The sequence below is a fragment of the Rissa tridactyla genome, chromosome 5 (assembly GCF_028500815.1).
Source record: "Rissa tridactyla isolate bRisTri1 chromosome 5, bRisTri1.patW.cur.20221130, whole genome shotgun sequence".
Classification (NCBI taxonomy): Eukaryota; Metazoa; Chordata; class Aves; order Charadriiformes; family Laridae; genus Rissa; species Rissa tridactyla.
Window position 1 is genome coordinate 12896913 of NC_071470.1, and position 21940 is coordinate 12918852.

The 21940-nt window shown below is 36.2% G+C and overlaps 1 protein-coding gene across 11 annotated transcripts in view; it reads left to right on the forward strand.

The window, feature by feature from the left end:
• Window positions 1-21940, forward strand: part of FRYL (FRY like transcription coactivator) — a 173951-nt gene that overhangs the window by 146137 nt on the left and 5874 nt on the right. For 10 of the 11 annotated variants that reach the window (XM_054203294.1, XM_054203295.1, XM_054203287.1 and 7 more), the window contains 7 exons: window positions 2197-2400; window positions 3241-3411; window positions 7438-7691; window positions 9858-10065; window positions 12084-12233; window positions 14691-14789; window positions 19343-19411. In XM_054203294.1, the coding sequence (XP_054059269.1) occupies window positions 2197-2400; window positions 3241-3411; window positions 7438-7691; window positions 9858-10065; window positions 12084-12233; window positions 14691-14789; window positions 19343-19411 (1155 nt within the window). The remainder of the gene's footprint in view (window positions 1-2196; window positions 2401-3240; window positions 3412-7437; window positions 7692-9857; window positions 10066-12083; window positions 12234-14690; window positions 14790-19342; window positions 19412-21940) is intronic. The other variant, XM_054203293.1, reaches the window with a different exon arrangement.

Below are 21940 nucleotides of genomic sequence, written 5' to 3' on the forward strand. Positions count from 1 at the left end.
ACATTTCCTCCACTTCTCCTCCTGTCAAAAAGAGAGAGGGGAGGTAAAACAAAACAAAATATTGAGAAAAAGTAAAGATTCTGTTAACAGTTGTTACTTGTTTGGGATAAATAAAAGGCTTCAGACCAGAATTTGCTAAAGCTTAAAATATGACTGTAAAAGGACTGGGGAGAAGAAATCAAGTGCTTTGTAATTTCTTTCAGTGCTTTGTTACAGTCTATACAAAATATTGAATTAGTAATGGAGACCCTTGCAGGTCATGAGTCAACAAACTACTTGGAAGAATATCTGCCTATTTAAACCCTAAGATTGTTCTCTTCCTGATTAACGTAGCCCTTTTTACAAAATCTTGCTTTTTCTCCCCCCTAATACTTCAGTTTTATCTCATTTTTTCATGCTTCCCGTGTATTGCTTCACTTCAGCTAATATTTACATCTTCTAGAAGTATAGGCTTATTATAGTCTGTTGCCTGTATGTGACCTATACAGATACAATTTCCTATATTGAATGCAAGTAGTCAGAAAATTCAGAATCAAGGCTCAGTAGTAGTAAAACATTATTTTAACACTAGATGGGGCTTTGCAGGTAGGATGCCAGAAGCTGAAAACTTTGCCAAACCAAGTTAGTCTTTAACTTCATTTTCTGTAATATTTTAATAGCAGATCATAATGAAGAAAAGACAGTTTCTTTCTCATTACTGCCTGTATGCAGCACATAGTGCTATACTTGCAAAAATAGAAAAAAAAAAAAAAGGAAAAAGCACAGCTTTTACAAATTTAGGACATTACATGTAAATTGCGCGCTTGATATAAGAGCTGCCTAGTTTTGCACCAAAAATGTAGAATGTTCTTTGTTGATAATAATTAAATGTCAACAGTATAAGCTGGTGCTTTTTCAGTAAAATCTGAGTAATATTCAGATTAAACTTAAGTCCTTCAGCCTGCTGAAGTAGTCCTTAGTTGTTTTGGGGGTTCTTTTGCTTTGCCATAACTTCACCTTTTTGGAGAAAAACAAGTCACTAAGAGAGAAAGAGACTACAACATGTTTAGTTTGCTGTATATATTTAACGCGTCATGATGATCTTAAGTCACCACAAGAGACACTTACTCTGTTAGTGCAGTTTTGGAACCTGTACTTGCACACTTGGGGCTAAATGTGGTATTTTCAGAACTGTTTGTAGACTGGCAAAGTGAACTGAGCAGGTTTTCCATCTTACTTAGATGAATTGTTGAAGAATGACAAGGTGCTTGAGAAAATCAAAGATCAGTATTGTACCTGTGAATTAAAACGCTAGTGTTTTAAGATATAAAGTTCGCTTAGTATGTTGGATGTGTGAAACCCAAGTATCCCAGCTTTAAAAAGTGCAAACAGAAAGGATCCAGTTATTGGTGTTTAGGGTGCACTTCATAAAACTGACACAAAGTAGCTGGTAAAACAGTTAATGAAGATGTTGTTTTTTCTACAGCCTGTATATAATTAATGTTGATGATGCTTTGTCAGTTGGATGTGGTCAGTTTAGATTCATGTGTGTTAGTTAAAGAATTTCATGTATTGTTTGTTGAAACAGTTGCTATACATGTTACACTAGAGAAAATGTATCATAAGCATGCTGGTTTTAGTGTTCTGTCATCAGTTTGTTTATTTTTTTTTATCAATCTCCCATTAGAAAGAGGAATTATTTTAAATACTAGCTTTTTGACTAAAGCTTTTTTCAGAGCTTGAATCAGTCTTTTACTGTTGGCAAATCTTATGTAATAAAACATTTTTCCCTGGTTCTAGAGTATCTTTAAGTGTTTGTCCTCGTTCTTTCTAATTCTATGTGTTTTCCTTTTTGCTAACCAGGAGCTGCAGGTAAGTTGCAGCCTGGTGCCCCGGCTCGTTCATCTGTTGTTGTCTGTGATGTGTTTGTACTTTCTAGTCAGATATATAAATTTGATGCTGATATAGTTCTAGATTATATATTGAGTTAGTTTCCAAGAAGATATTCAAAAGATTTCTACTTCATTTGCCATATATTTTAATTTATTTACAAACATCTTTTAACAAGGTATTTAAAATTTTAATAAAATTAAAGGGCTGATTGAAACTCTGCTCATAATGCATTCAGTACTTGTGTTTTCTGTGTGGCATTTGTGTATTAATTTTATTATGTTGAAATACATACATACATATGTGTGCAAATTTTTTTAATTACAGGGTGAAAGCATGGACAACTTCAACTGGGGCGTTCGTAGGCGCTCTCTTGACAGTATTGACAAAGGAGACACACCGTCTCTTCAAGAATGTCAGTACTCTGGTAGCACACCCAGCTTGAACTTGACCAACCAGGAAGATACTGATGAGTCTTCAGAAGAAGAAGCAGCCCTGACTGCAAGTCAGATACTGTCTCGTTCGCAGATGGTAGGTTATTTTTCTCTGAAAGGAATCTGAGAACTTAAGTTTTTAATGGAGAAGTGTGGCTCACACTCTCAGCCTAAGTGAAGTGAAGAGGAACTCAATTAATATGGGTAAGCTTCTATTTCATAACAGCATCAATGAAGGAAAAGAGTTACTTTACCTACTGGTGGTACATGACAGGTTTATAACTCTATTGCAACATTATTGTCTTTATATTTACCATATTTGTTTAAATATAAGCACAAAATTGCATGTGTTTATATATAAGTGTGTGTCTTTGTGGGTTCCTACCTTCAAAAAAACCCCAAAATACTAAATAAGAACAAGAGCAGCAAGTGACCATTGAAATTGCTAATTTAATTATTGATTTTGAAGCATGTGTACGTAAAACTGAGGAAAATCAAGAATGCTGGCTGCTCAGAAGTCTCTCTGCATTATATACATTAAATTAGGAAAAAATTGACTGGATGGGGAGCAGCAGGGATAGTATGCTGCTTTTCAGACTTTAGGCAAAGTTTGTATTAATGTAGCCCATAACAAAGCTCTGCTCTTCCGTGTTTTCGGTCTAGCATTTCACCAGTGCCATAGACCTTTAAGAACAAGACAGAAAATATCTTTCTGGATCCTAAGGATAACTTCAAACTTCTCTTCAGAGTTAGATGTTACAAAAATGCATGTGGTGCTTGTAATGGTTTCAGTTTAAAGCTGTTAAACTCCTAATATGTAAATTAATTCAAATATTTAACCGTACTGAAACAGCCTATTTCAAAACTAAGGTGTTTTTCCCTGTAATTTGTATATTTGATAAACTATGAAGAGTTTCACGTTTCTTTCTTTTCTTAGTTAAACAGCGATTCTGCCATAGATGAAACAATATCAGAGCATGCTGGTTTATCACTTCAGTCTCAAGATTCCACTAGCAGTGTGGGAACAGAAGAGGTGCTTCAAATCAGAACTGAGACCCCAAGTTTGGAGGCTTCTCCTCTAGATAACTCTAGCAACCAGCTGCCTGAGGTGGGGAGAAATGTGGGCTGGTGCATGGCTGATTTGGGCTCCTTCTAGTATTTAGTAGCAACTTTGTCTTTCTTTTCAACTGAATTTTCATCTGTTACACTGATTATTTGATTTGCTTTTAATATTTCTAACCTGTTGGAATGTTCTTGCAAGATGTTCCCTCAGTATGAAAACTGCTTGGGTGGACTGAGGGAACTTACTACAGGTTAAAAATATTCTTGAAGGGCTGAAAATGATCATTTCATGGTGCAGAATGAAAATAGGCTAATATTCAAGATGCTTTTACTTGATATGGTTGAAATCCTTCTTGAGCAACATTTTCTTTCAAATACCTTTTTATTTCCCCCCCTTTTTTTTTTTTTGCTTTCTTTGGGTTAATGTGATTGGTGCTATTTGGGAGTAAAACCTCAGGCCAGCTGTGTTAGCAGTTGGTTCCATTAAATAATCCTTTAAAAAGGACCACAAACGCTAGTGGTATACTTTTTTGGAAAGGCCTGTGTGGACTGAGACAGATTTCAAGCTAATGGCCGCCTGCAAATCTGTGAGTACTTCAGTTTCTTGGTTTTTTACATCTTTTGCATAATTTAAAATTAAAAAAAACTCATTTAAAATAAAATTATCATCTGCTACAATTCGTACAATATTTAGCACTTGTAGCTAAAACCTCAGTATGTTGGGTTTTTTTCTTTAATTTGAAGTGGCTTGGTTTAGGTGGACTTTTTATCTCTTCTGTTAAAGTTATTGGTGTTGCTGGCAATCCGACTTTTATTTGGACAGGCATTGCTAATCCCATCTTTAACAGAATGTACAGTTTTATTGAGTTTTCCAGAAAATTAAGATACTCCTATCTGTTTACTCTTAAGAATGGGTCTTCAGCCAACTTGGTTTAAGCAGTCGACTGACTGGCTCAAGTGACTGGGATTTCTGGACAAAGGCTCTAGTATCCCTGTTTGCTACCTAAAAAAATCACTCCTATTAGCAGGTAAACTATCCACCTAGCTAACATTTAACGAAGATAACTGTAAGAACAAAAGACATACTTAGAATATACAACAAAGGGAAAGTGTGGGTGACTGGTTTCCTGTGATAAAATCCTAGCCTTCTAAAAATGTAATATTGTGACTTCTACAAAGCAGCTTTCCCCCCATATTTTTCCATTATGATTACCTGTATGCTTTTTTTTTGAAGTGTTTGGTTACATTGCAGTTGATAAATTGTCTCAACTTTAGTAGGGCACCTGCGCTTAGATTGTCAAACAAATTGTTCTGTCAGCGCTTCATCTGCTTGTCTACAACATCCATTTTTGTTCCCATAGAATTTTGGCTGGGGGTGATTTTTTTCCTCATAGGATAGATATTTTTATGTTAAGATTTCAAAAGGGAGAAGCGATGTATATATGCTGAGATTTTGTAGAATGAAACTCACCATGATAGAACTTTTGTCTTCCCCGTTGTTCGCTTGTGGTACATTCTCAGCTGTAACTCATTTTTACGTTTTCACAGTTCTTTCTGAGCAGTCCTTTATACTTTATACCTGGATTCATTGTTCTTCTGCAGCTCCCTTTATAAAATTGCTGTACTTCTGATAATCCACGTGAAAACATTCACACAAAAAGCACCAATGTCATTCAAAATATTGAAAACATTTAAACTGGGCTGTAAATTAATTTTGAGACGAAACAGCATCCAGAAAAAACTGCTATATCAAAAAAAAAAAAAAGACTGCATGTGCACGTAAATGCAATTGCTAAATGTCACGTGTTCCAGGTTTATTTTGTACTTGTTAGAATACGGGATTCGGTCAAATACATTTGTTTTCTTCAAGTACGGTTCAAACACTCAAAGTTGTCTCGCTACAAGAGTTAGCTAACTAGTTGGATTTTGTTGCTAAAAGGGAGAGCTGGCTTTGTGACTCTTAACGGAATGCGCTTGAAAATACGCATGCTGTCAACTCACTCGGAAAAATTCGTGAAGTCAGTAAAACTAATTTTGTTCTGAATTCTTATACTGCACAACTTGCAGCATAGTGCAGTTGGGTTTTTTTCCTGTGCTCATATGCTTCATGTATAACTCTTTCAACTTGGGCATTTCATCTCATGCCAAGGGTCAGTTAGCAAAATATTTTTAATATAAATAGCTATGTATCAAAACTTACCTAAGGTAAAATTAAAAAAAAAAAAAAAAAAAGGTTGTTATTTAAAAACAAGTTTGCGTGCTGGTTAGATGCTGTTGAGCTCCTTGTTTCTCTTGTAGGGATGCTGAAGAGTTAAGCAAATAGTTTACTTAAATGTATTTGGCTGATTCCCAGCAGTAGCGTGTATCTTTGCAAAAAGGACATGTCACATTCCAGTTGGGAATTTACAGTCTAGCTTACAAGAATATTTTAAATTTTGTACAGTAAGTTTCACAAGCTTAAGTGTATGAAAGTTTCTGACTTAAATGATTCTCTATTTTACTTGCACTGTGGATTTATGAGGGGAATGGGTTACTAGAAGTGATTTTCCTTAGGTTCTGTGGAGTTGTCGACTATGTAAATCACATTTTTAAGATACTTAAAGAACATTCATGTTGGTAGTAAAGACATGACCAATGTTACATAGAAAACTTCAGAAATCAGGAGTCATGGCACTATGAAGACTAACTTAGCTGTAAATTCATTACCTAATAATTAGCACTTAATTATTTTCTAAAAATGTATCCCTCATACATGCATCTACTAGACCTCATCAGTGCAGCTCTGTATCATGTAGAATAGAGATGGACCACTGCTTCAATCCAAATTATTTTGCTGCGTTATTGTAGAAATACCTTGTGTTCCCGTGTGCCTTAGCTGCACAGTGTGACAAAATGGCTGTTCTGTGCAATAAAATCACAGATTTCACTGTTACAAAAGAGTCGTTAGAAGTGGGGTCACTAGCTGCGTCTAATGCCAGGAGTGTCACATTGAGGAGTACCATAGTCAGTGAGATGAGGTTAGGATCACTGGGAAAGAAAATGATACAGTTCTGTTTAAAGCTGAATTGTCTTTTCTAATATGTGTACAGTTATTTATCTGTCAGAGGATCTGTTTAGACTCATGAAAGCCACGAAGCGATGTGTATGCTTAGAGGCTGTCCAAAGGTTTGTTGACCAGTCTTGGATATGGCAGTAGAGCAAGACCAGCACACTAAGGATGAAAATGTGTGATAATTTGTGCCTTTAGGAAATAGCAAGTACAAGAAAGTGTTACTTTTATTCCACAGAAAAATCCAGTAAAAGGCTTCAAATAGATTCATCATAAATTAACTTAATCTGAATTTCTCTGTTCAATATATTGATGTTGGCGAGTATAGTAATGCTAATGGAGGAAGAGGGAAGGGAGAAGGGGTCATTCTGATATTACCTGCCTGAGTTTAATCATCATCTCTTTATAAATGCCAGTGATTGAAAGCCTACATTTAGAGATTCAGGGTTAAACCCTTAAAGCTCCCCATATTAACAGTAATAGCAAAATAAGAAAAATAATGGAGTGTCCCTTTTCCATTGTTCATCTGTTATACTGTTTGCGCAGTTGTGCTTTAGAAACTTGTTAAAATGGAGAGCGGAAAGAAGAAGTGTTCTGTACTGGTTCCAGACCCCAAAGGCAAGCATGAGGCAGTCATTTTGGTCCTTACCTAGAAAAGTAAAATATGAAAGTCTTGGTTGTGTTCATTGTGATGTAAATCAGTTTGAAGCAATTTGCAGGTATCTTCTGGGAGTGTTCTCTTTACAGATTTAATTGAGTGTATTTGAGAAATTGTATTTGCTATAAATGATAAGTCATAGTCTAAGATATTAATGTTAACCAGAAGTTATAAACATTACAAATAGTCTGCCTGTCTTTGCTCAAGTATAACTATGTGAACAATTCAAAGAGCTGAATTATTATAACGTATAAATGGATATTTGTAAAGAGTATTTTATGACTCTGTTACTTTACCGTAATAAAAACTGAGAAGAATACATAAGCCCTGACAATAAAAGTAATAAAAGTGTGTTTGCTTCACAGGAAGGCAGTTCAGCAGTAAGGGATGAACAGGTTAGCACTGCTAGTGAAGACACTGGGTCGTATCTACTACAAGAACAACAGGACTGTCTGGTCTGTCATGAATCTCTTGAGCTGGAAGAGACCCCGGAACTGGCAGAGGCAGCAGCGCCTGAGAGCTATTCCGAATCCATCTGTGAAGAGGATGTCACTCTTGCTTTGAAAGAGCTGGATGAGAGATGTGAAGAAGAAGAAGCTGACTTCTCTGGTTTGTCTAGGTAAGATTAATCCTGGTTCTAAGTAACAGAAATGACATGTTATTAGCGCATGAATTAAAGTAGGGTTTCTTATGGTGCGGGGTTTTCCACGAATCCTGTAATACAAGTATCTAAAATGATGTTTTGTGTATCTGAAATAATGGTTGATTGGTTTTGCCTGTTACAGCAAATAAACTCAGTACTTTGCTCAGCAGTTGTTTCTGGTACAGGGAAAACAGCCATGCAGGAAAAGATGAGAATTCTTGAATAAAAGAAAGCTAGCACGTTTCATCACCATCGACAGGCTAGAAACGTAAAAGAGGTCAGAGGGTGTTTTGGACCATTTTCTTGGCAGCCACCCGCTGCAAGCAATACAACATAGAAAAGCCTTTGAACTGCTCTGAATTATGGCAGAGAGCCTATTTTGGCACCAAAGGACAGCGGAAAAATGTTAAATTTTTTTTTTTTTTTTTTTTATCAAAACTCCTGTAGGAGTCAGGACAGTTTGTCTTTGAATTTGCCCAAGGTTTATTTTCCGTGTTAAGGTCAATCGGTCTTCTGTATATTTCTATGACATTTTAAAGTAAAATACCGTTTTTCCATTTTTTTAATATGGAGAGCAAAAATAACTATTGAGAGGAAAAGTTATAGTACGTCCTAGCTGTTTGAGTCACGTTTAAATTGAAACCCTAAGTACTTTGAAAGCAACAGTTTAAGAAGGAGGGAAAACAAACAAAAATCACAAACAACCCCCCCCAACCCAACAAATAAAAAACCCCAAAACAAACAAAAAATTCCAAATTATTCATACTTAAAATTTGTTCAGAAGTTTGGGTTGAATAATACATAGACTCACTGTATATAGGAACGTGGACTTAGTGTATATTCTGTCAGAGAGATCATTTAAGGAGCCTTTTACAGAAAAGGACACAACAGGAGCTGTAAAAGACCAAGTTGTTTGAGAAGGTTCTGCTGGGCCAGGGAAGAGAAATTGAATTTTGCAACCTACTGCGTTATACCTTGCCAGAATTAAAGGCTGGTACCAGTTAATAGCAGGTTATTTCTTAGTGTGCATCTGAAGGTCTCTTAAGGTTTTAGTTTATTTGCACTAAACAAACAAACAAACCCGTAGCTCTGCTTTGAAGAGTAGCAGAGGTGATTATTTATAGGGTTGATACACTAGTTAGAAAATATCTGAAAAGCTTTTCGAGGCTATGCTTACAGATAGTATGCAAAAGGATTGCATTTTAGCTTTTGAGCTTTGTGCTATTAAAATGAATGTACCTACAAATGGCACCCACACTTCTTGTTTAAGATATGTTTAATTCTTATTTAAGACATTTGGTGCCCCTGTGAATGAGGTGGTTGTTATAGAGAAAAATGGTACCTGTTTAAAAAATTATCTCAATAAACTATCTGTACTTGGAATCCTTCCACATGTCTTTTTGCTGTGTAAGTACAATTATGCAAGAAATGTCAAAACGTATCATTCCTTGTAATATAGAAAATTTTAACAATTAAGTTAATGACTGTACGTAGCAGCATTGATTAATTCCTAGTTTGATGTTTTTATTGGAGGTTTCGTGCCTAATGGAAAGCATGACTGCAGAATGCTCTTCGAACAAATCACGTTTAATTGATTGCGCATAAAAATGAAAGTGTTCCAATCTATCTCTGATTTCGCTTATGATGTTACTTGAGACAGTTATAGTATTGCCTTGCTAAATGAGTGTTTCTCTTAAGGAAACTTAGAATTTGTTACAGATATTGGTGGAGCATATGTTTAGATGAATAAAATTTGAAGAATTGAATGTTATATAGTTATTGGGGGCAAGAAAAAATAACAGTCTGAGTGGTGTGTGTGTGTGTATATATATATAGTACTGTACATATAGCTACATATAACCTACAGATAGCCTTTTGTCTATAGATATGCATAGAAATAACATGTTCTAATAAACTTCAGAGGTATTTGAGAGTATAAGCAATTTTTTTATATTGTGTAGCAAAAGTTTTTGATTTTTTTTTTTACTGTTTTCTTGGTTCATAGTTACCTTAGTTGCCTGATTATTTATTTTACAAAACACTATTCTGAATTCTTATTTTTTTTCTTCTTACCAAATTGAAGGGGTTTTTGTTCCTAAAAAATTTTCTGAGGAGTTAATTTCTGCTGTTTGTTATTCATAGCCAAGACGAAGAGGAACAGGATGGCTTCTCAGAAGTACAAACTTCCCCACCTCCTTCACCGTTTCTTTCTGCCATATTGGCAGCCTTCCAGCCAGTGGCATACGATGACGAAGAGCAAGCCTGGCGCTGCCACGTCAATCAAATGCTGTCAGATACAGATGGATCTTGTGCTGTCTATACATTTCACGTCTTCTCAAGGTTGTTTCAGGTCAGTGGGCTGCCGGTACCTGGTTGTTTGTCTGAAACCCTGTCCTCCTGCTTTCAAAACTATTCTTCCCCTCCGTAACTGCAAAAGCTGCAAGATTATGGCAGCAAGAAGCTTTAGAAAGCAAATCAAAAGCAGACAAAAAAAACACATTGCTAAAAGAATGTTATATGGTCATACGCTATTTTTCCATGTGATATCTGCTCTATTCATTGTCAGGAGTGATTCTACTCAGGGGAAACAAAAATCCAGCTCAAAAAAAACCCAACAGTTCAGTGTTTCCTGTAAGCTCTTAGTTCAGGTTGTGTCCCTTCTTTTATTTTCTGAACATCGCCCAGGTTCTGTGCTGATTACAGAATTAATGACTTCCTCCTGGGTTTTCTGTGGGATTCATTATTATAGGATCGCAGCATGACAAACATTAATGAATTTATCTTGCATCTGTCTTGGGAGAAAAGTTTTTTTTCTGCAGAGAAGTAATTGAAACACCAGGAGATCCACTAAAGCTGGAATTTTCAAATGCCCCTCTTTAACTTTACCAGACCTCATAGGTCTGCTATCCAATACAAAATGCCTATGGCTTAATTTTTCTGGCTCCCTCCTCCCTATATGTAGAGGATGTTTTTTTACATTTTCAAAGCGGTACCACCTGGACGTGCATTATTCTTTGCAACTTCCTGTGGGATAGGAGAAGTGCAATTAATCCATTTTATTTACAGGCAATGTGCCAAGTGAGCTAAGAGCAGATTTGGTACTACAAACCAAGACCTTATGACTCCAACCCTTTCCTATATCTCCAATATTAATTTTGCCTGCTGTTTGATATATCATAACAAATTTCTCGGTGAAAACCTCACTTTTTTTTACCACGCTAGCATGCATTTTATCCCATATGTATGGGCAGGTTTAGAGTTAGTAAGGTGAAGTAGCTTACTTATATGAAGAATTCATACTGTACCTTATTGATGGAATCACTTGTTTGTGTGTCTGTACCCGTTTTCCATTTTTTGTTGAACTAAGTATTTTGCCAGTGTGCTGTGGAATTCCCGTTACTGGTTTTAAATTTTTGCTTTTTGCTTCATCTAGGCATCAGGAGTTTAGTTTCTCTGTATTATACTAAAGCGTAGCTTCAGTTGTTTTTCACACATTCATCCATTTCTTGAAACTGGTCAAACAGGGGTTCATGTTGTCCTTGTGTTCATTAAAGAAGGAGCTAGAAAGAAAGGTGAAGCTTTCTGTGGCTTAACAGAATAACCCCCAGTCAACTGGAAAGGTGGATACTCTGGGAAAAGGGGCAATAGCAATCCAGGGCTCGAGTCCGGGCAAAGAAGTGTTCTGAGGAGTTGTTAAAGGGTACAGAGGAGGGTTAAAATGATTAAAGGAGACCCTTGAGGTCTTGTCTGACTGGACCTTTCCATTTTGCCTTCTGGCTCCTACGTTGTGTTTAACTTTGCAGCTGTAAATGTCATCTTTGTATAGTTTTATTCTACATGTAACTTTCTAGGATTTATGAAATAATATATAGTAAAGCACAGTGTTGTATTAGGCCAAGCTGACAGTCTACATAATCGAACATGATACGCATAGGACTGATTTTTGAAGAAGGTAGGAAACCTGCAGGTGGCAATTTTGGACACAGATTGGCTACACAGGTCGTATTCTAACTCGTAAAACTGTTATGTAATTTTCTGCAACACAAACACTTGAAAATTAATCAAACTATTATCTATACTGGGTAAAGACAAATAGTTGTCCAGCTATACTGATGCTAAAGGCCTAGATGTGAAAGGAGTAATTGTCTGTATAGGTACGGGCTGGTTTTACTTATTAATTGACTGCATTTTCTGGAGCTAGTTTTACATAAATATTCAGAGCCAACTATGTATTAGTTTGTAATTTAATGACAAAAATATATGCTGTCACGATGGAAACTTGCCCTGAAATTGTTAATCTAAAAAGCCAGAGGTGGAGGAGGAGTAAAATACAATGTAAAATAAATGTTTTTCTGATTTGATTTCTAGACCATTCAAAGAAAGTTTGTATCTATAACAAATGATTCAGTCAGCTTTCTTGGCGAAAGTCTACAGCGCATTGGAACAAAATTTAAAAGTTCTCTGGAAGTGATGATGATATGTTCAGAATGTCCGACAGTCTTTGTGGATGCGGAAACGGTAAAAATCTCATAAACTCACACGTTGAAATATCCATCTGCTTAAACCTTTTTATGTACCATACAAAATGATGTTTTAACATTTGGAAAATAGCAATGCTTAGGAAGGTTTTCAAAGGTTTGAATAAAATGTGCCTTTTGAAAGGCTGCTCTCTAACGTCACTAATTGAAACATCTGCTTTTTATAATTGAAATCAGAAAGGAATTAAAATCTTAGGTGGCCGCTATGTATCATAAACATTTGAAAACCTCCAGCAGTAACAGTGAACAGAGAGGGAACTTACTGATACTGGACATCACTTAAATTCCTTTGCTGTTTATCTTCCCTGCTTGTTCATATTTATTCTATATTCTTTGCACAGAGAAGAAAAAGGGAGACTACTTACCTAGCAGCAGCAACTTTGCCTTTTTAAATTATATTGTTTATGTATGTATTCAGTGATGCATGAGAATAACATTCTAACTACAAATACACAATGAAGACTTTGAATTGTTTGTTGGGTTTGGGTTGAAATCTTGGGTTATAATAAATAATAACGTGAGAAGTCAGTTCAATGTTCAGCAGCAGTCAATAAAAGCTATGCTAGAGTAATTAAGAAGAGAGACAGCAAAACAGAAAACATCATTGAGCTAATGTACTTATCCCTGATATACCTACATCCTGAATTTTGGGGGCAGTTCTGGTCCCCTGCTCTCAGAGAAAGTGCAGTTGAAATGGTAAAGGCTCCAAGAAAGATCACAAGGTTTATGAAATAGGTGGAACAGCTTCCGTACAGGATATGAGTATGCAGGCTACGATTTTTCAGCCCTTTAGGAGCAAAATCTGTCCACGGCTGTAACTGTGAAGCCCTGTCCTTTTTTACAGTGTCTCTTCATGTTTTCAAACAGCAGCTAACGAGATTCATGAAAGAAATAGCCCTGGATAGATTTTTGAATATGCAGAACAAGACATTGACAGAGGCAAAGAAAGCATTCTGGAGCAAGTGGATCACCACGCACTTGCCCTGTTTTGCCCTTCCTTAAGCAACTGCTATTAGACATTGTCAGATGGGGGACTGAGATGGGTGAACCTTTGGCCTTTACCCAGTGTGAGACTCTTCTCCTGACCTGTTTTTTGCCCTTGGTGCTAAGGGGCAGCTCTGCTGTTACACTCTCAATTTAGAATACGGGGACTAAAAAAACATGATACGGATAGGGCATTTCTTTGCTTAACTTATGCCACTTTAAAAGCAGTAGAAATTAAAAAAAAGAATAAATCTGTTTGGGATAAGAAGCTACAAGAAGAGTTACTCTAGTTTCTAGCTGGAACAGCATATGTGTTTAAAAAAATAAATAAGTAAAAAAAAAATACAAAAAGAAATAAATATATAGGCACAACAGTATACAAACTTGTGTGTATGTGTGCGTGCACATTTATGCACATACGTGCATTAGTGTTGTTACATTGGCAAATATTGGGTAAGTAAATCTTTCCAGATAATTTAATTAAAATGAACCTGCTTGTTTATCAGATTACTTCCTACTAAGAGAGAATGAGTAATCCAAAATAATCCAAAATAACGTTCATGCACAACGAGTGGCTAATCCAAAATAACATTCATGCATAAATCTTTGGTTTCATGATGTCTACTCACGCGTACAAGATCAGCATTTGATCCAAATTTGGCCTTTGATTCATTCAGAAAGTAGTTTTCAGCAGAAAGATGCCCCCTTACATCACAGCACGGGTTCAGGAGCTATTTGGGAGTGGCTCGTGGCCTACAGCTGTTATGAGATGCCCACTGACTTCTTTGCACTTGGATGTCTTGCACACATTGAGTGCCCAGTGGCATTGTGACACAGAGCCATCACCTGCTTCTTGGTTGATACAGACATAGAGTTTGGGAGTAGCGGTGTCTTAATATGGTGGTGGAATAATAATCTTTATGCACAGGTGGAAATAAAACTACAGGGAGAAGTGGTGCGGAGCAAAGCTGAGGTAGCATCCCCTGAGGAAAAAAGAGATTTTGGAACTATGTAGAAAAAGGCAAAGTCATTAATAGTAAAACAATCCTTCAAATCTCCGATTGTTCCTGCATTGACAGTTCCTGGTTCCTACAAACTGAAGCAGTGCCTTTTTTCCTGCTGCAGGCTATTCTATTTATGCTAGCTGTGTGTATATCAAATATTATTTTTTTTTTGAAAGATCTAAAAATCCCTTTGAGATGTCTTTCAGATGTTAACTAGGTACTGCCCTTCTTATTTTGGAATCAAAACTGTTCACTGATTTAACTGATACAGCTACATGTGTTAGTTAAAGTCAAAGGTGTCATGAATGATCTGTACCCAACTAATTCTAATTTGATTGTTTTTCCAAATGTGGACTTGGAATTTCATATTATATAATTTAGATATTAGACTTACATGGTTTGTAGTCAGATGTTACATGACTATAGAGGTGATTGCTTTTATCTTTCAGCTAATGTCGTGTGGCCTGCTAGAGACATTGAAGTTCAGTGTTCTAGAGCTCCAAGAACACTTGGATACTTACAATGTCAAAAGAGAGGCAGCAGAACAGGTGAGTCACTTAGATTTCAAAGCAAAAAATATTAGAACCTACTCATCAAGAAAGTGTTGCAGGTCACTCAACACGGGTATCTAAAAGTAAACTGTGGGGAAAATTTTCCGAAATAAAATCCTGTTTGCTTTTCTTACTACTATTCTATGTGTGTAATCTGAACCTGAGGTTTTTCTTATGTGTAATTCAATTTTGTTGCACATATTTCTGAAATTGTCTTTGAATATATGACATTGCGCAAATGCACTAGCCTTGGGAAAAGCGCATCCCTGATTTAAAAATCCTCTTTTAAAAATATCCAGATATTTTATCATGAATATCAATAAATCACGGTAATTTTTTTCTCCATGAACTTTCTGGCTTATTTCATTAGACTAGAAGGGTGGGATTCACCTCCAGATTAAGACATTTAGAGATAACTATCTATATGTGAATTAAGTGCCTTAACACCCATAGTATTCAAGGATCAAGTCAATAAAAGAAATCAAGAAAGCAATGCATTTTATCCTAATATAGGTACTGACTTGTTGCTCGGTTGAATAGGTATTCAGACTTCTTTTGGTTGAATGGATCTGCATTGATGGTAATGGGGGCTTAAACAGCTGTGTCATACATGGACAAATTTAGGTCTCTCATCCTGCAATTGGATCCGACGGAGATTGCCATTTATGGCAGTTATTTAGAATAATACAGTTTAGCTTTCAAGGTATTTGTTAGTGGTTATATCCTTTTGGCAAAGAAACACAAAGTTTAAAGTTGAAAATTTCTGTAGCAAGGGTCTGTATATTTGTTTTTGTGAACCTTTGTATGAAGTTTAGGAAGGAAGATACTAACTTCAGAAAACTGAAACAGGGAAGATTTCTATTTCAAGAGCCAAAAGAAAACATGGATCTACAGTCAATTTTGCAGGTATAGGGAGAGAGAGAGAATATATGGGGCTTTTGTTGTAGAGAGAAGATGATTCCTAGGAAAATTAAATATGCATCTGAGGGAACTTTTTACTGATCTCAGCAGCCTGTGAGGCCATAGCAATGGCCATATAGGCAAGTTCGAGTGATGCAAAACAGAACCAGAATTCAAGCCGTGACATCCTGGCAGAGCCGTATTTTGCAGCACAAGTGGCTCCATGTTTCTTGATCGTGTTGAGTTAATTAGGAAACGATGGGCTCTGCCTTGCAAAGGTTGCAGACAGCTCATCTGTTGAATAGAATAGACATCCACTTTTTTGTGGAAAGGATCTCGAAAGAAATGCGGTTTCCTCAAAACCAACGCTAAAGTATGCCACTGTTAATGTAGATAAACTTCCTAGGATCCAAGCCAGCTTTTCTGCAAAAGAGTTGCTGCATTTTTTGCCCTGCTCTATGGTAATAACAATTTGTAAACTAACTCATGAGGTCTAACATAATGAGCTGTGTTTTGCCATTTAGGCTTAATCAGAAACAAAGTGCACGTCTAATGACGAAGATTACCTTACTCCGTGTAATACTTAATGTCTGGCAATCTCCAGTACAGAATGCTGTCATCACTCCTACGAGAAAATAATGTATTTTATGCCTTATTTTAGAGAGCACCACTGGGGCACAGAGAAGCTACCTTATTTGGGCCAGGGTCAGACGGGAAGATTTGGGGCAGGTTAGAGAGGAACTTATACATGTGTACTTAGAATGGTGACTATCCAAACATCGAGGACTTCTCCATAAATAAACTCATTTAGCCTGCAGCTTATCATAGCAATAACAAATGGTATCGCTTGGTTGATTTGTCAAAGTGAGATGAGGTAAAATTGTGTCTCTCTCAGGTGGCCATGAATTCTCTTGATGTATTTTTAGCTAATTTTGCACTGCTGCATATCATACCGACATAAATCCACGCTGCGTATTAAGAGCTTGCTTGCAATTTATTTTACTTGCTGAAGGAATATGGATATCAGTTTGGTGGCCTCTGTCATTATATCATAGTGAGAGAGTGTTGTTTTTCTCTAGTGCAGCTGTCAAAAGGATGTCCAGTAACATGTTTCTGTGGTCAGCCTGTCTTCTGCCACAGGATTTGTGAGTGACTGGAGCAGGAAGAAGGTTCACAGGATGAAAGGAATTGTTCTGAAATAACTGAGAGATTTTTGTTTAATTATTTATAAATAGAAAGAAGCAGTTCTGAGGAGGAAGGAATGTATAGCTTTGACCGATCATTTCTGACTCTTGATTAGCATGTCATTTAGCTAATTTAGTGCATTATTTAAGCATTTATTTAGCATGTTAATTTAGAAGTAGTGACTAATTATCTCAGATAATTATTTTTTTCTAACACTTTTTTTTAAAAGCATTTATTCAGCCATTGGTCTTCAATTTATTTTTTGGGGGGGTGTGTGTATTATATAGTATATGTAGACTAAGAATATTCCAGAACTGCTTCTCAGATGTGTTTTATTGGTTTTCTTACTCTGCCCTATTAAACAGAATATAGGGAATGATTGAAAGAGACTTCCTCGAGTCAAATCTGAGTTTCTGTTATTGCAGGCAATTGTGCTATGTATCCTATTCAATCTGAAAGTATTAAGGCAAAACACATAATGATCTTATTGCAGATCCTTGCTTTTCTCATAGAAACATGCAGAAAAATGATCAAACTGTGTTGGCTGGACTATTGTATAACAAAGTCAATATAAATTAACAGATATTGAAGTAAATATAATTTGCATGTTAATCTGGTATCCTCTGGAATCAGCCACTGGAAAATTCTGTATGTTAATGAAAAATTGCGTTTTAAACTTCACCCTAATAAGATGATGTGTGGCGCTGGCAGTGCTGTGTGTTGTACTGGCATTCCCATCAATCAGATGTAAAAAGTAAGACGCTTGGGCTGCAGTTTCTTGAAACTTTGTAGGAGCCGTATGGGGAAAACATAAATTGATGTAAAGCAAACATATAAAGAAGATTATTTTGTCACACAATCTACTGCTGTTCCCAAAGAGAAAATTTAGGTCCTTCTACCATGCTGAACATATATTGTGTAAAAAGTTTTTAGTAAATTAATTTTGTCGCCTTTTTGGAGCTACTGTTCTATTTCCTTGCAAGGAAACTGCGTTAACTTCATGTGTGTATTAGGGACAAAGATTAATGAATCAGATAAATGTAGTAGAAAATACAAAGTTATATGTCTGTCATGATATTCTAGGCACACCCTTTATTCAGACTGATTTTAAGATTTTAGAAAGATCTTGAAAGGGCAGTGTGTGAAAATAAATAAATACGAGCTTCCCAATTGCTGATGCTGTTTGTTCCAGTGCAAGCCTATTCCATTGTTACCGATGGATGCTGTCAGATAAAAAGAAAAATGAGATTTGCTGTGTACATTGGTATCCATGTCACTAATTGAAGCTGACACCGCGGTGTTTAGAGAATTCCATTTCTCCTCTTGATAAGCACACAGGCCTAGTTAATTCACTAAGTAGCCTTTATTAAATTGAGCAGATGGGAAATCACATTTTTCTTTTTCTTGCATCAGACAAAGGTTAGAAAAAGGTCACTAAGATCTCCTGTGAGACTCAAGACAGCAAGCACACAGTATGCTAAAGTATTCTTCCTTGGATGTATAGAGCCTGTTCTTCATTTCAGAAGATAATCTGCACTTTATCTCAACATGACGCATTCCCATTTCAGTAATAACCAAATTACCTCATGCTTGCAGTTGTTTGCACTGTGCAGAAAAATACGCTGGGCACTGTGTCGATGGGATGATCAGGTCGTATTGTCTAATAAGCGCATATTTGAATCTCCAAATGCTTTATATTAGCACTTTTAAATTTGCATGGTTGGTTCAAGCTAGAAGAAGAGATGATCCACTGCAATCAGTGAACTTGTCTGCTGTAGGAACTGGGGTTAAATACAGCCCTGTCTTCGTGAAACCGAGTGGAATCTGCATGTTTGTGTTGCGTAATGTGAGAATACTTCATCTCCCTGGCTTGTATGAACTGGAGGTGATGCTAAACTCCCATTGAAGAATTTTTTTTTTTTCTTTCCATTCGGTAAACCTGCACTTGGATCTAGTTACGCAGAGTAGCTCTATTTCCTTCTGTTTCTAAATAGTCCCAAGAAATGTAACAGACTTACTCTTACTCTCTAATTTGAATTAGTGCTATATTTTAAATGCTGAGAAATCGTGTTGGTGTAAACCTTGTGTAGCGAGTAAAGACAAGATATGATCTCATTTAATGAAAGGGACTTTTCTGCCTCCACCCTCCTGCTCGTCTCACTATAACAGTACCCAAATTCAATCACAGATCGGTATTTATGCTGAAGTACACTATCCCTGTCTGGGATAATGAAGTCTCCAGGAAATTTACAACAGAAGGGACACAATAAAAACTACAAAGTGATGTATGGGAGTGGAAATCATTAGTGGGAACAACACTGCTAAATGGTTGATTTCGTATCACAATTTCTTACCTAATCTGAGAATGTGCAAGACTTGATGAAGTGTCTCATGCAGTTTTAGCACAGTCTTCGGTTTGCTCTGTTTCCAGGAGATGTTTAATCTTGTTTGTATTTATTTTACAGTGGCTAGAAGACTGCAAAAGAACATTTGGTACTGATGATGGTATTCATGGCACTAACACAGATGCCCAGGTAGGTATATGTCATTTGTGAGTCTCTGGATATGAGATTAAAAAACATCTTTGTATCTATTGCACAAAAATTCCAATATTTGCAGAGAGATTAAAAACGTCTGAAAAGCTTTTCATTTCAGTTATCATCCTATCTTTTGGAAACTCAGATTCTTATGAAGTAGTGGTCTAATAAAAAGGGCTCTTTTTAATAAAAGTTGGCAACTCATCTTGGGTTCTAGACTTAATAACACTGAGTAGATAAGCAGACTAGATACCATCTGTGTAGCAGCAAGTCTGCTTTTCTGCAGCTGTTTCTAGAAGAAAAAAGATGAGCATTCTCCTTATACGCTCAGAAAAACTGTCTAGTCAAAAACCTCTACTGAATTTAATATAATTAGTACTATATAAACACATATGACCTTTTTGGAGCCATTATTTGGGTGGGAACGAACAGGGAGTAAAGTAACAGTATGGCAAAAATCTCATTAAACACTTCTGTCAAAATATCATCCTAACAACAATAGGTGAAATAACCTATTAATATTAGTTCAATATTTTGTATGTATTTGCATGGCAGTCATCCATGTTTAATATTACTAATTGCTATAGTAAGTGATAGAGTGATAGCTTCTCTCCCCAAGTAGACTAGGACTTTTTTTTTTTTTTTTTTAAACAATAGCCGCATAATATTGACACTGTAGATAAAAAAAGCAAATCCAAAATCTGTCATTAGAAGGTACAAGGAATCTGCCATCTAGACTCCTGTAATGAAAACAGTGAAAAATGTAAGAAAGTAGAATTGCAGGCAGCGGATGAACTTACCTTTTCCCAATGACATTTTGACAAAAATCCAAAATCCAAGCTGAAAAAGGAGGAATTTTATTCCTTTTATTGAGTCAAACTCTATTCATTGATGCACTTGGTCATGTTTCTGCTGCTGAAAATGTCGTGGTCAGCAACAGAAATATCTACTGTGTGCATGGACTGTTTAGTCTTTTATACAGTTTTCATTTGCTCTTTTTTATATATATATGTATATATATGTATATTTTTTAAACTAAATCACAAAATGCCCCTGAATTTTTAGAGTAGTGAAAAGTGTGGTAATGTAGTGTTGAATTTTTATATTACATCGAAGTTGCGTATTTAAAATTTTTTTTCATGTGGTTAAGCATAGTTAATAAAGCAAAACAATTTGCTGCCATTTGCAAGGATTTTTGCTTTGCCTGTGAACACAACATTTAGTGTATTAGCCACTTGGTTTACATCTTTGTGTACTGACTGGTACGCGTTTAGAAATATGCAACAACTTTTACTATTACAATACAGTAAATGTTCTATGTATTAATAAAAAAGCAGCATTTATGTGTTTCAGTCCCTATTTAGAATGTTGTTTATATACACCAAGGAAGTGTTCTAACATTTAACTGTTAGAACATAACCATTCTTACCATGAGGGTAAATGTTCCTGTTCCCACTGTATAGCTAGGGAAACTAAGAAACGGAGGAAAAGCCACATGCAGGCTTTCATTTCACTTGTAGGGAGAGAATCCAGCATTCTGAGTGAGGCAGTTTTGTCTGTTCGTTCCCATTTCTGCAGGGTTTGAAGATAGTCTCTGAAAAGGAGTTATGTGACCATTCACATTGATTAGTTGTGGGGACCTGTTTTGATTGTGGTTTTCACTCCTAGCCTACAAGGCATGCTGGCAATTTTTTCTTTCTGTGCTCCTTGCACTTGCAGGTTCAGTTAATACCATTTTAACATATGGTATCCATTGAGAAGGCAGAATCCTGTTATCCTGCTTCATAAATAGACGTAATTTACATAAGTTCTAAATTTATTCACAGAGGCTTATAGTGACTTGAAGGAGATTGAGAATTTACCAAGTGTAAGATCATTATTTCAAAAGTCCTTGTAAATGGAGTGTGGGGCTGATAAGTCTATCCAGTCAAGCAGTTAATGCTAAAAATATGTAAGTGTTGTCTTGCTCAGGAAAACAGAGCTGCTTCATTCAACAGATATTATTCATTCACTAACACAAATAGGATTTTCTCGCTAATTTTTAGCACTGTGGTCGATACAGCTAAGGAATAGCGAGATGAATTCTGTTCTGGCTCATGCATTGCCAGCAGACCTGCAAGTAAACCTAATTATTGGATTTTTGTTATTAGTACTTACACGCACGCCTGAAAGGATGCATTCGGACTCTAGCTAGACTGTTTGTACAGGACTGGCAGGTAGAAAAATCAGATTATTTCTCAAGAGAGCAAGTATGTGAAAGACACTGAGGCAGTACAAAGTCATTTTTAAAGGAAAACCTCTTTTGAAATTTTAGAATAGCTATCAAGGTGTGATTTTGGGGAGAGGGATTATTTATGGCTTACAGTAATAATGAGACTTGGCTTAGAGAACTTAATGACTAAAAATGTTAAATAATCAACCCGGCCATTCCTCAAAGTCTGATTCTCTGTGCTTCGTTAAAGTGAGTCGTAGAATTGTTGTCCGCTTTGGCAGTTCAAGATCTTATCTCATCACAGTGTTCTGTGC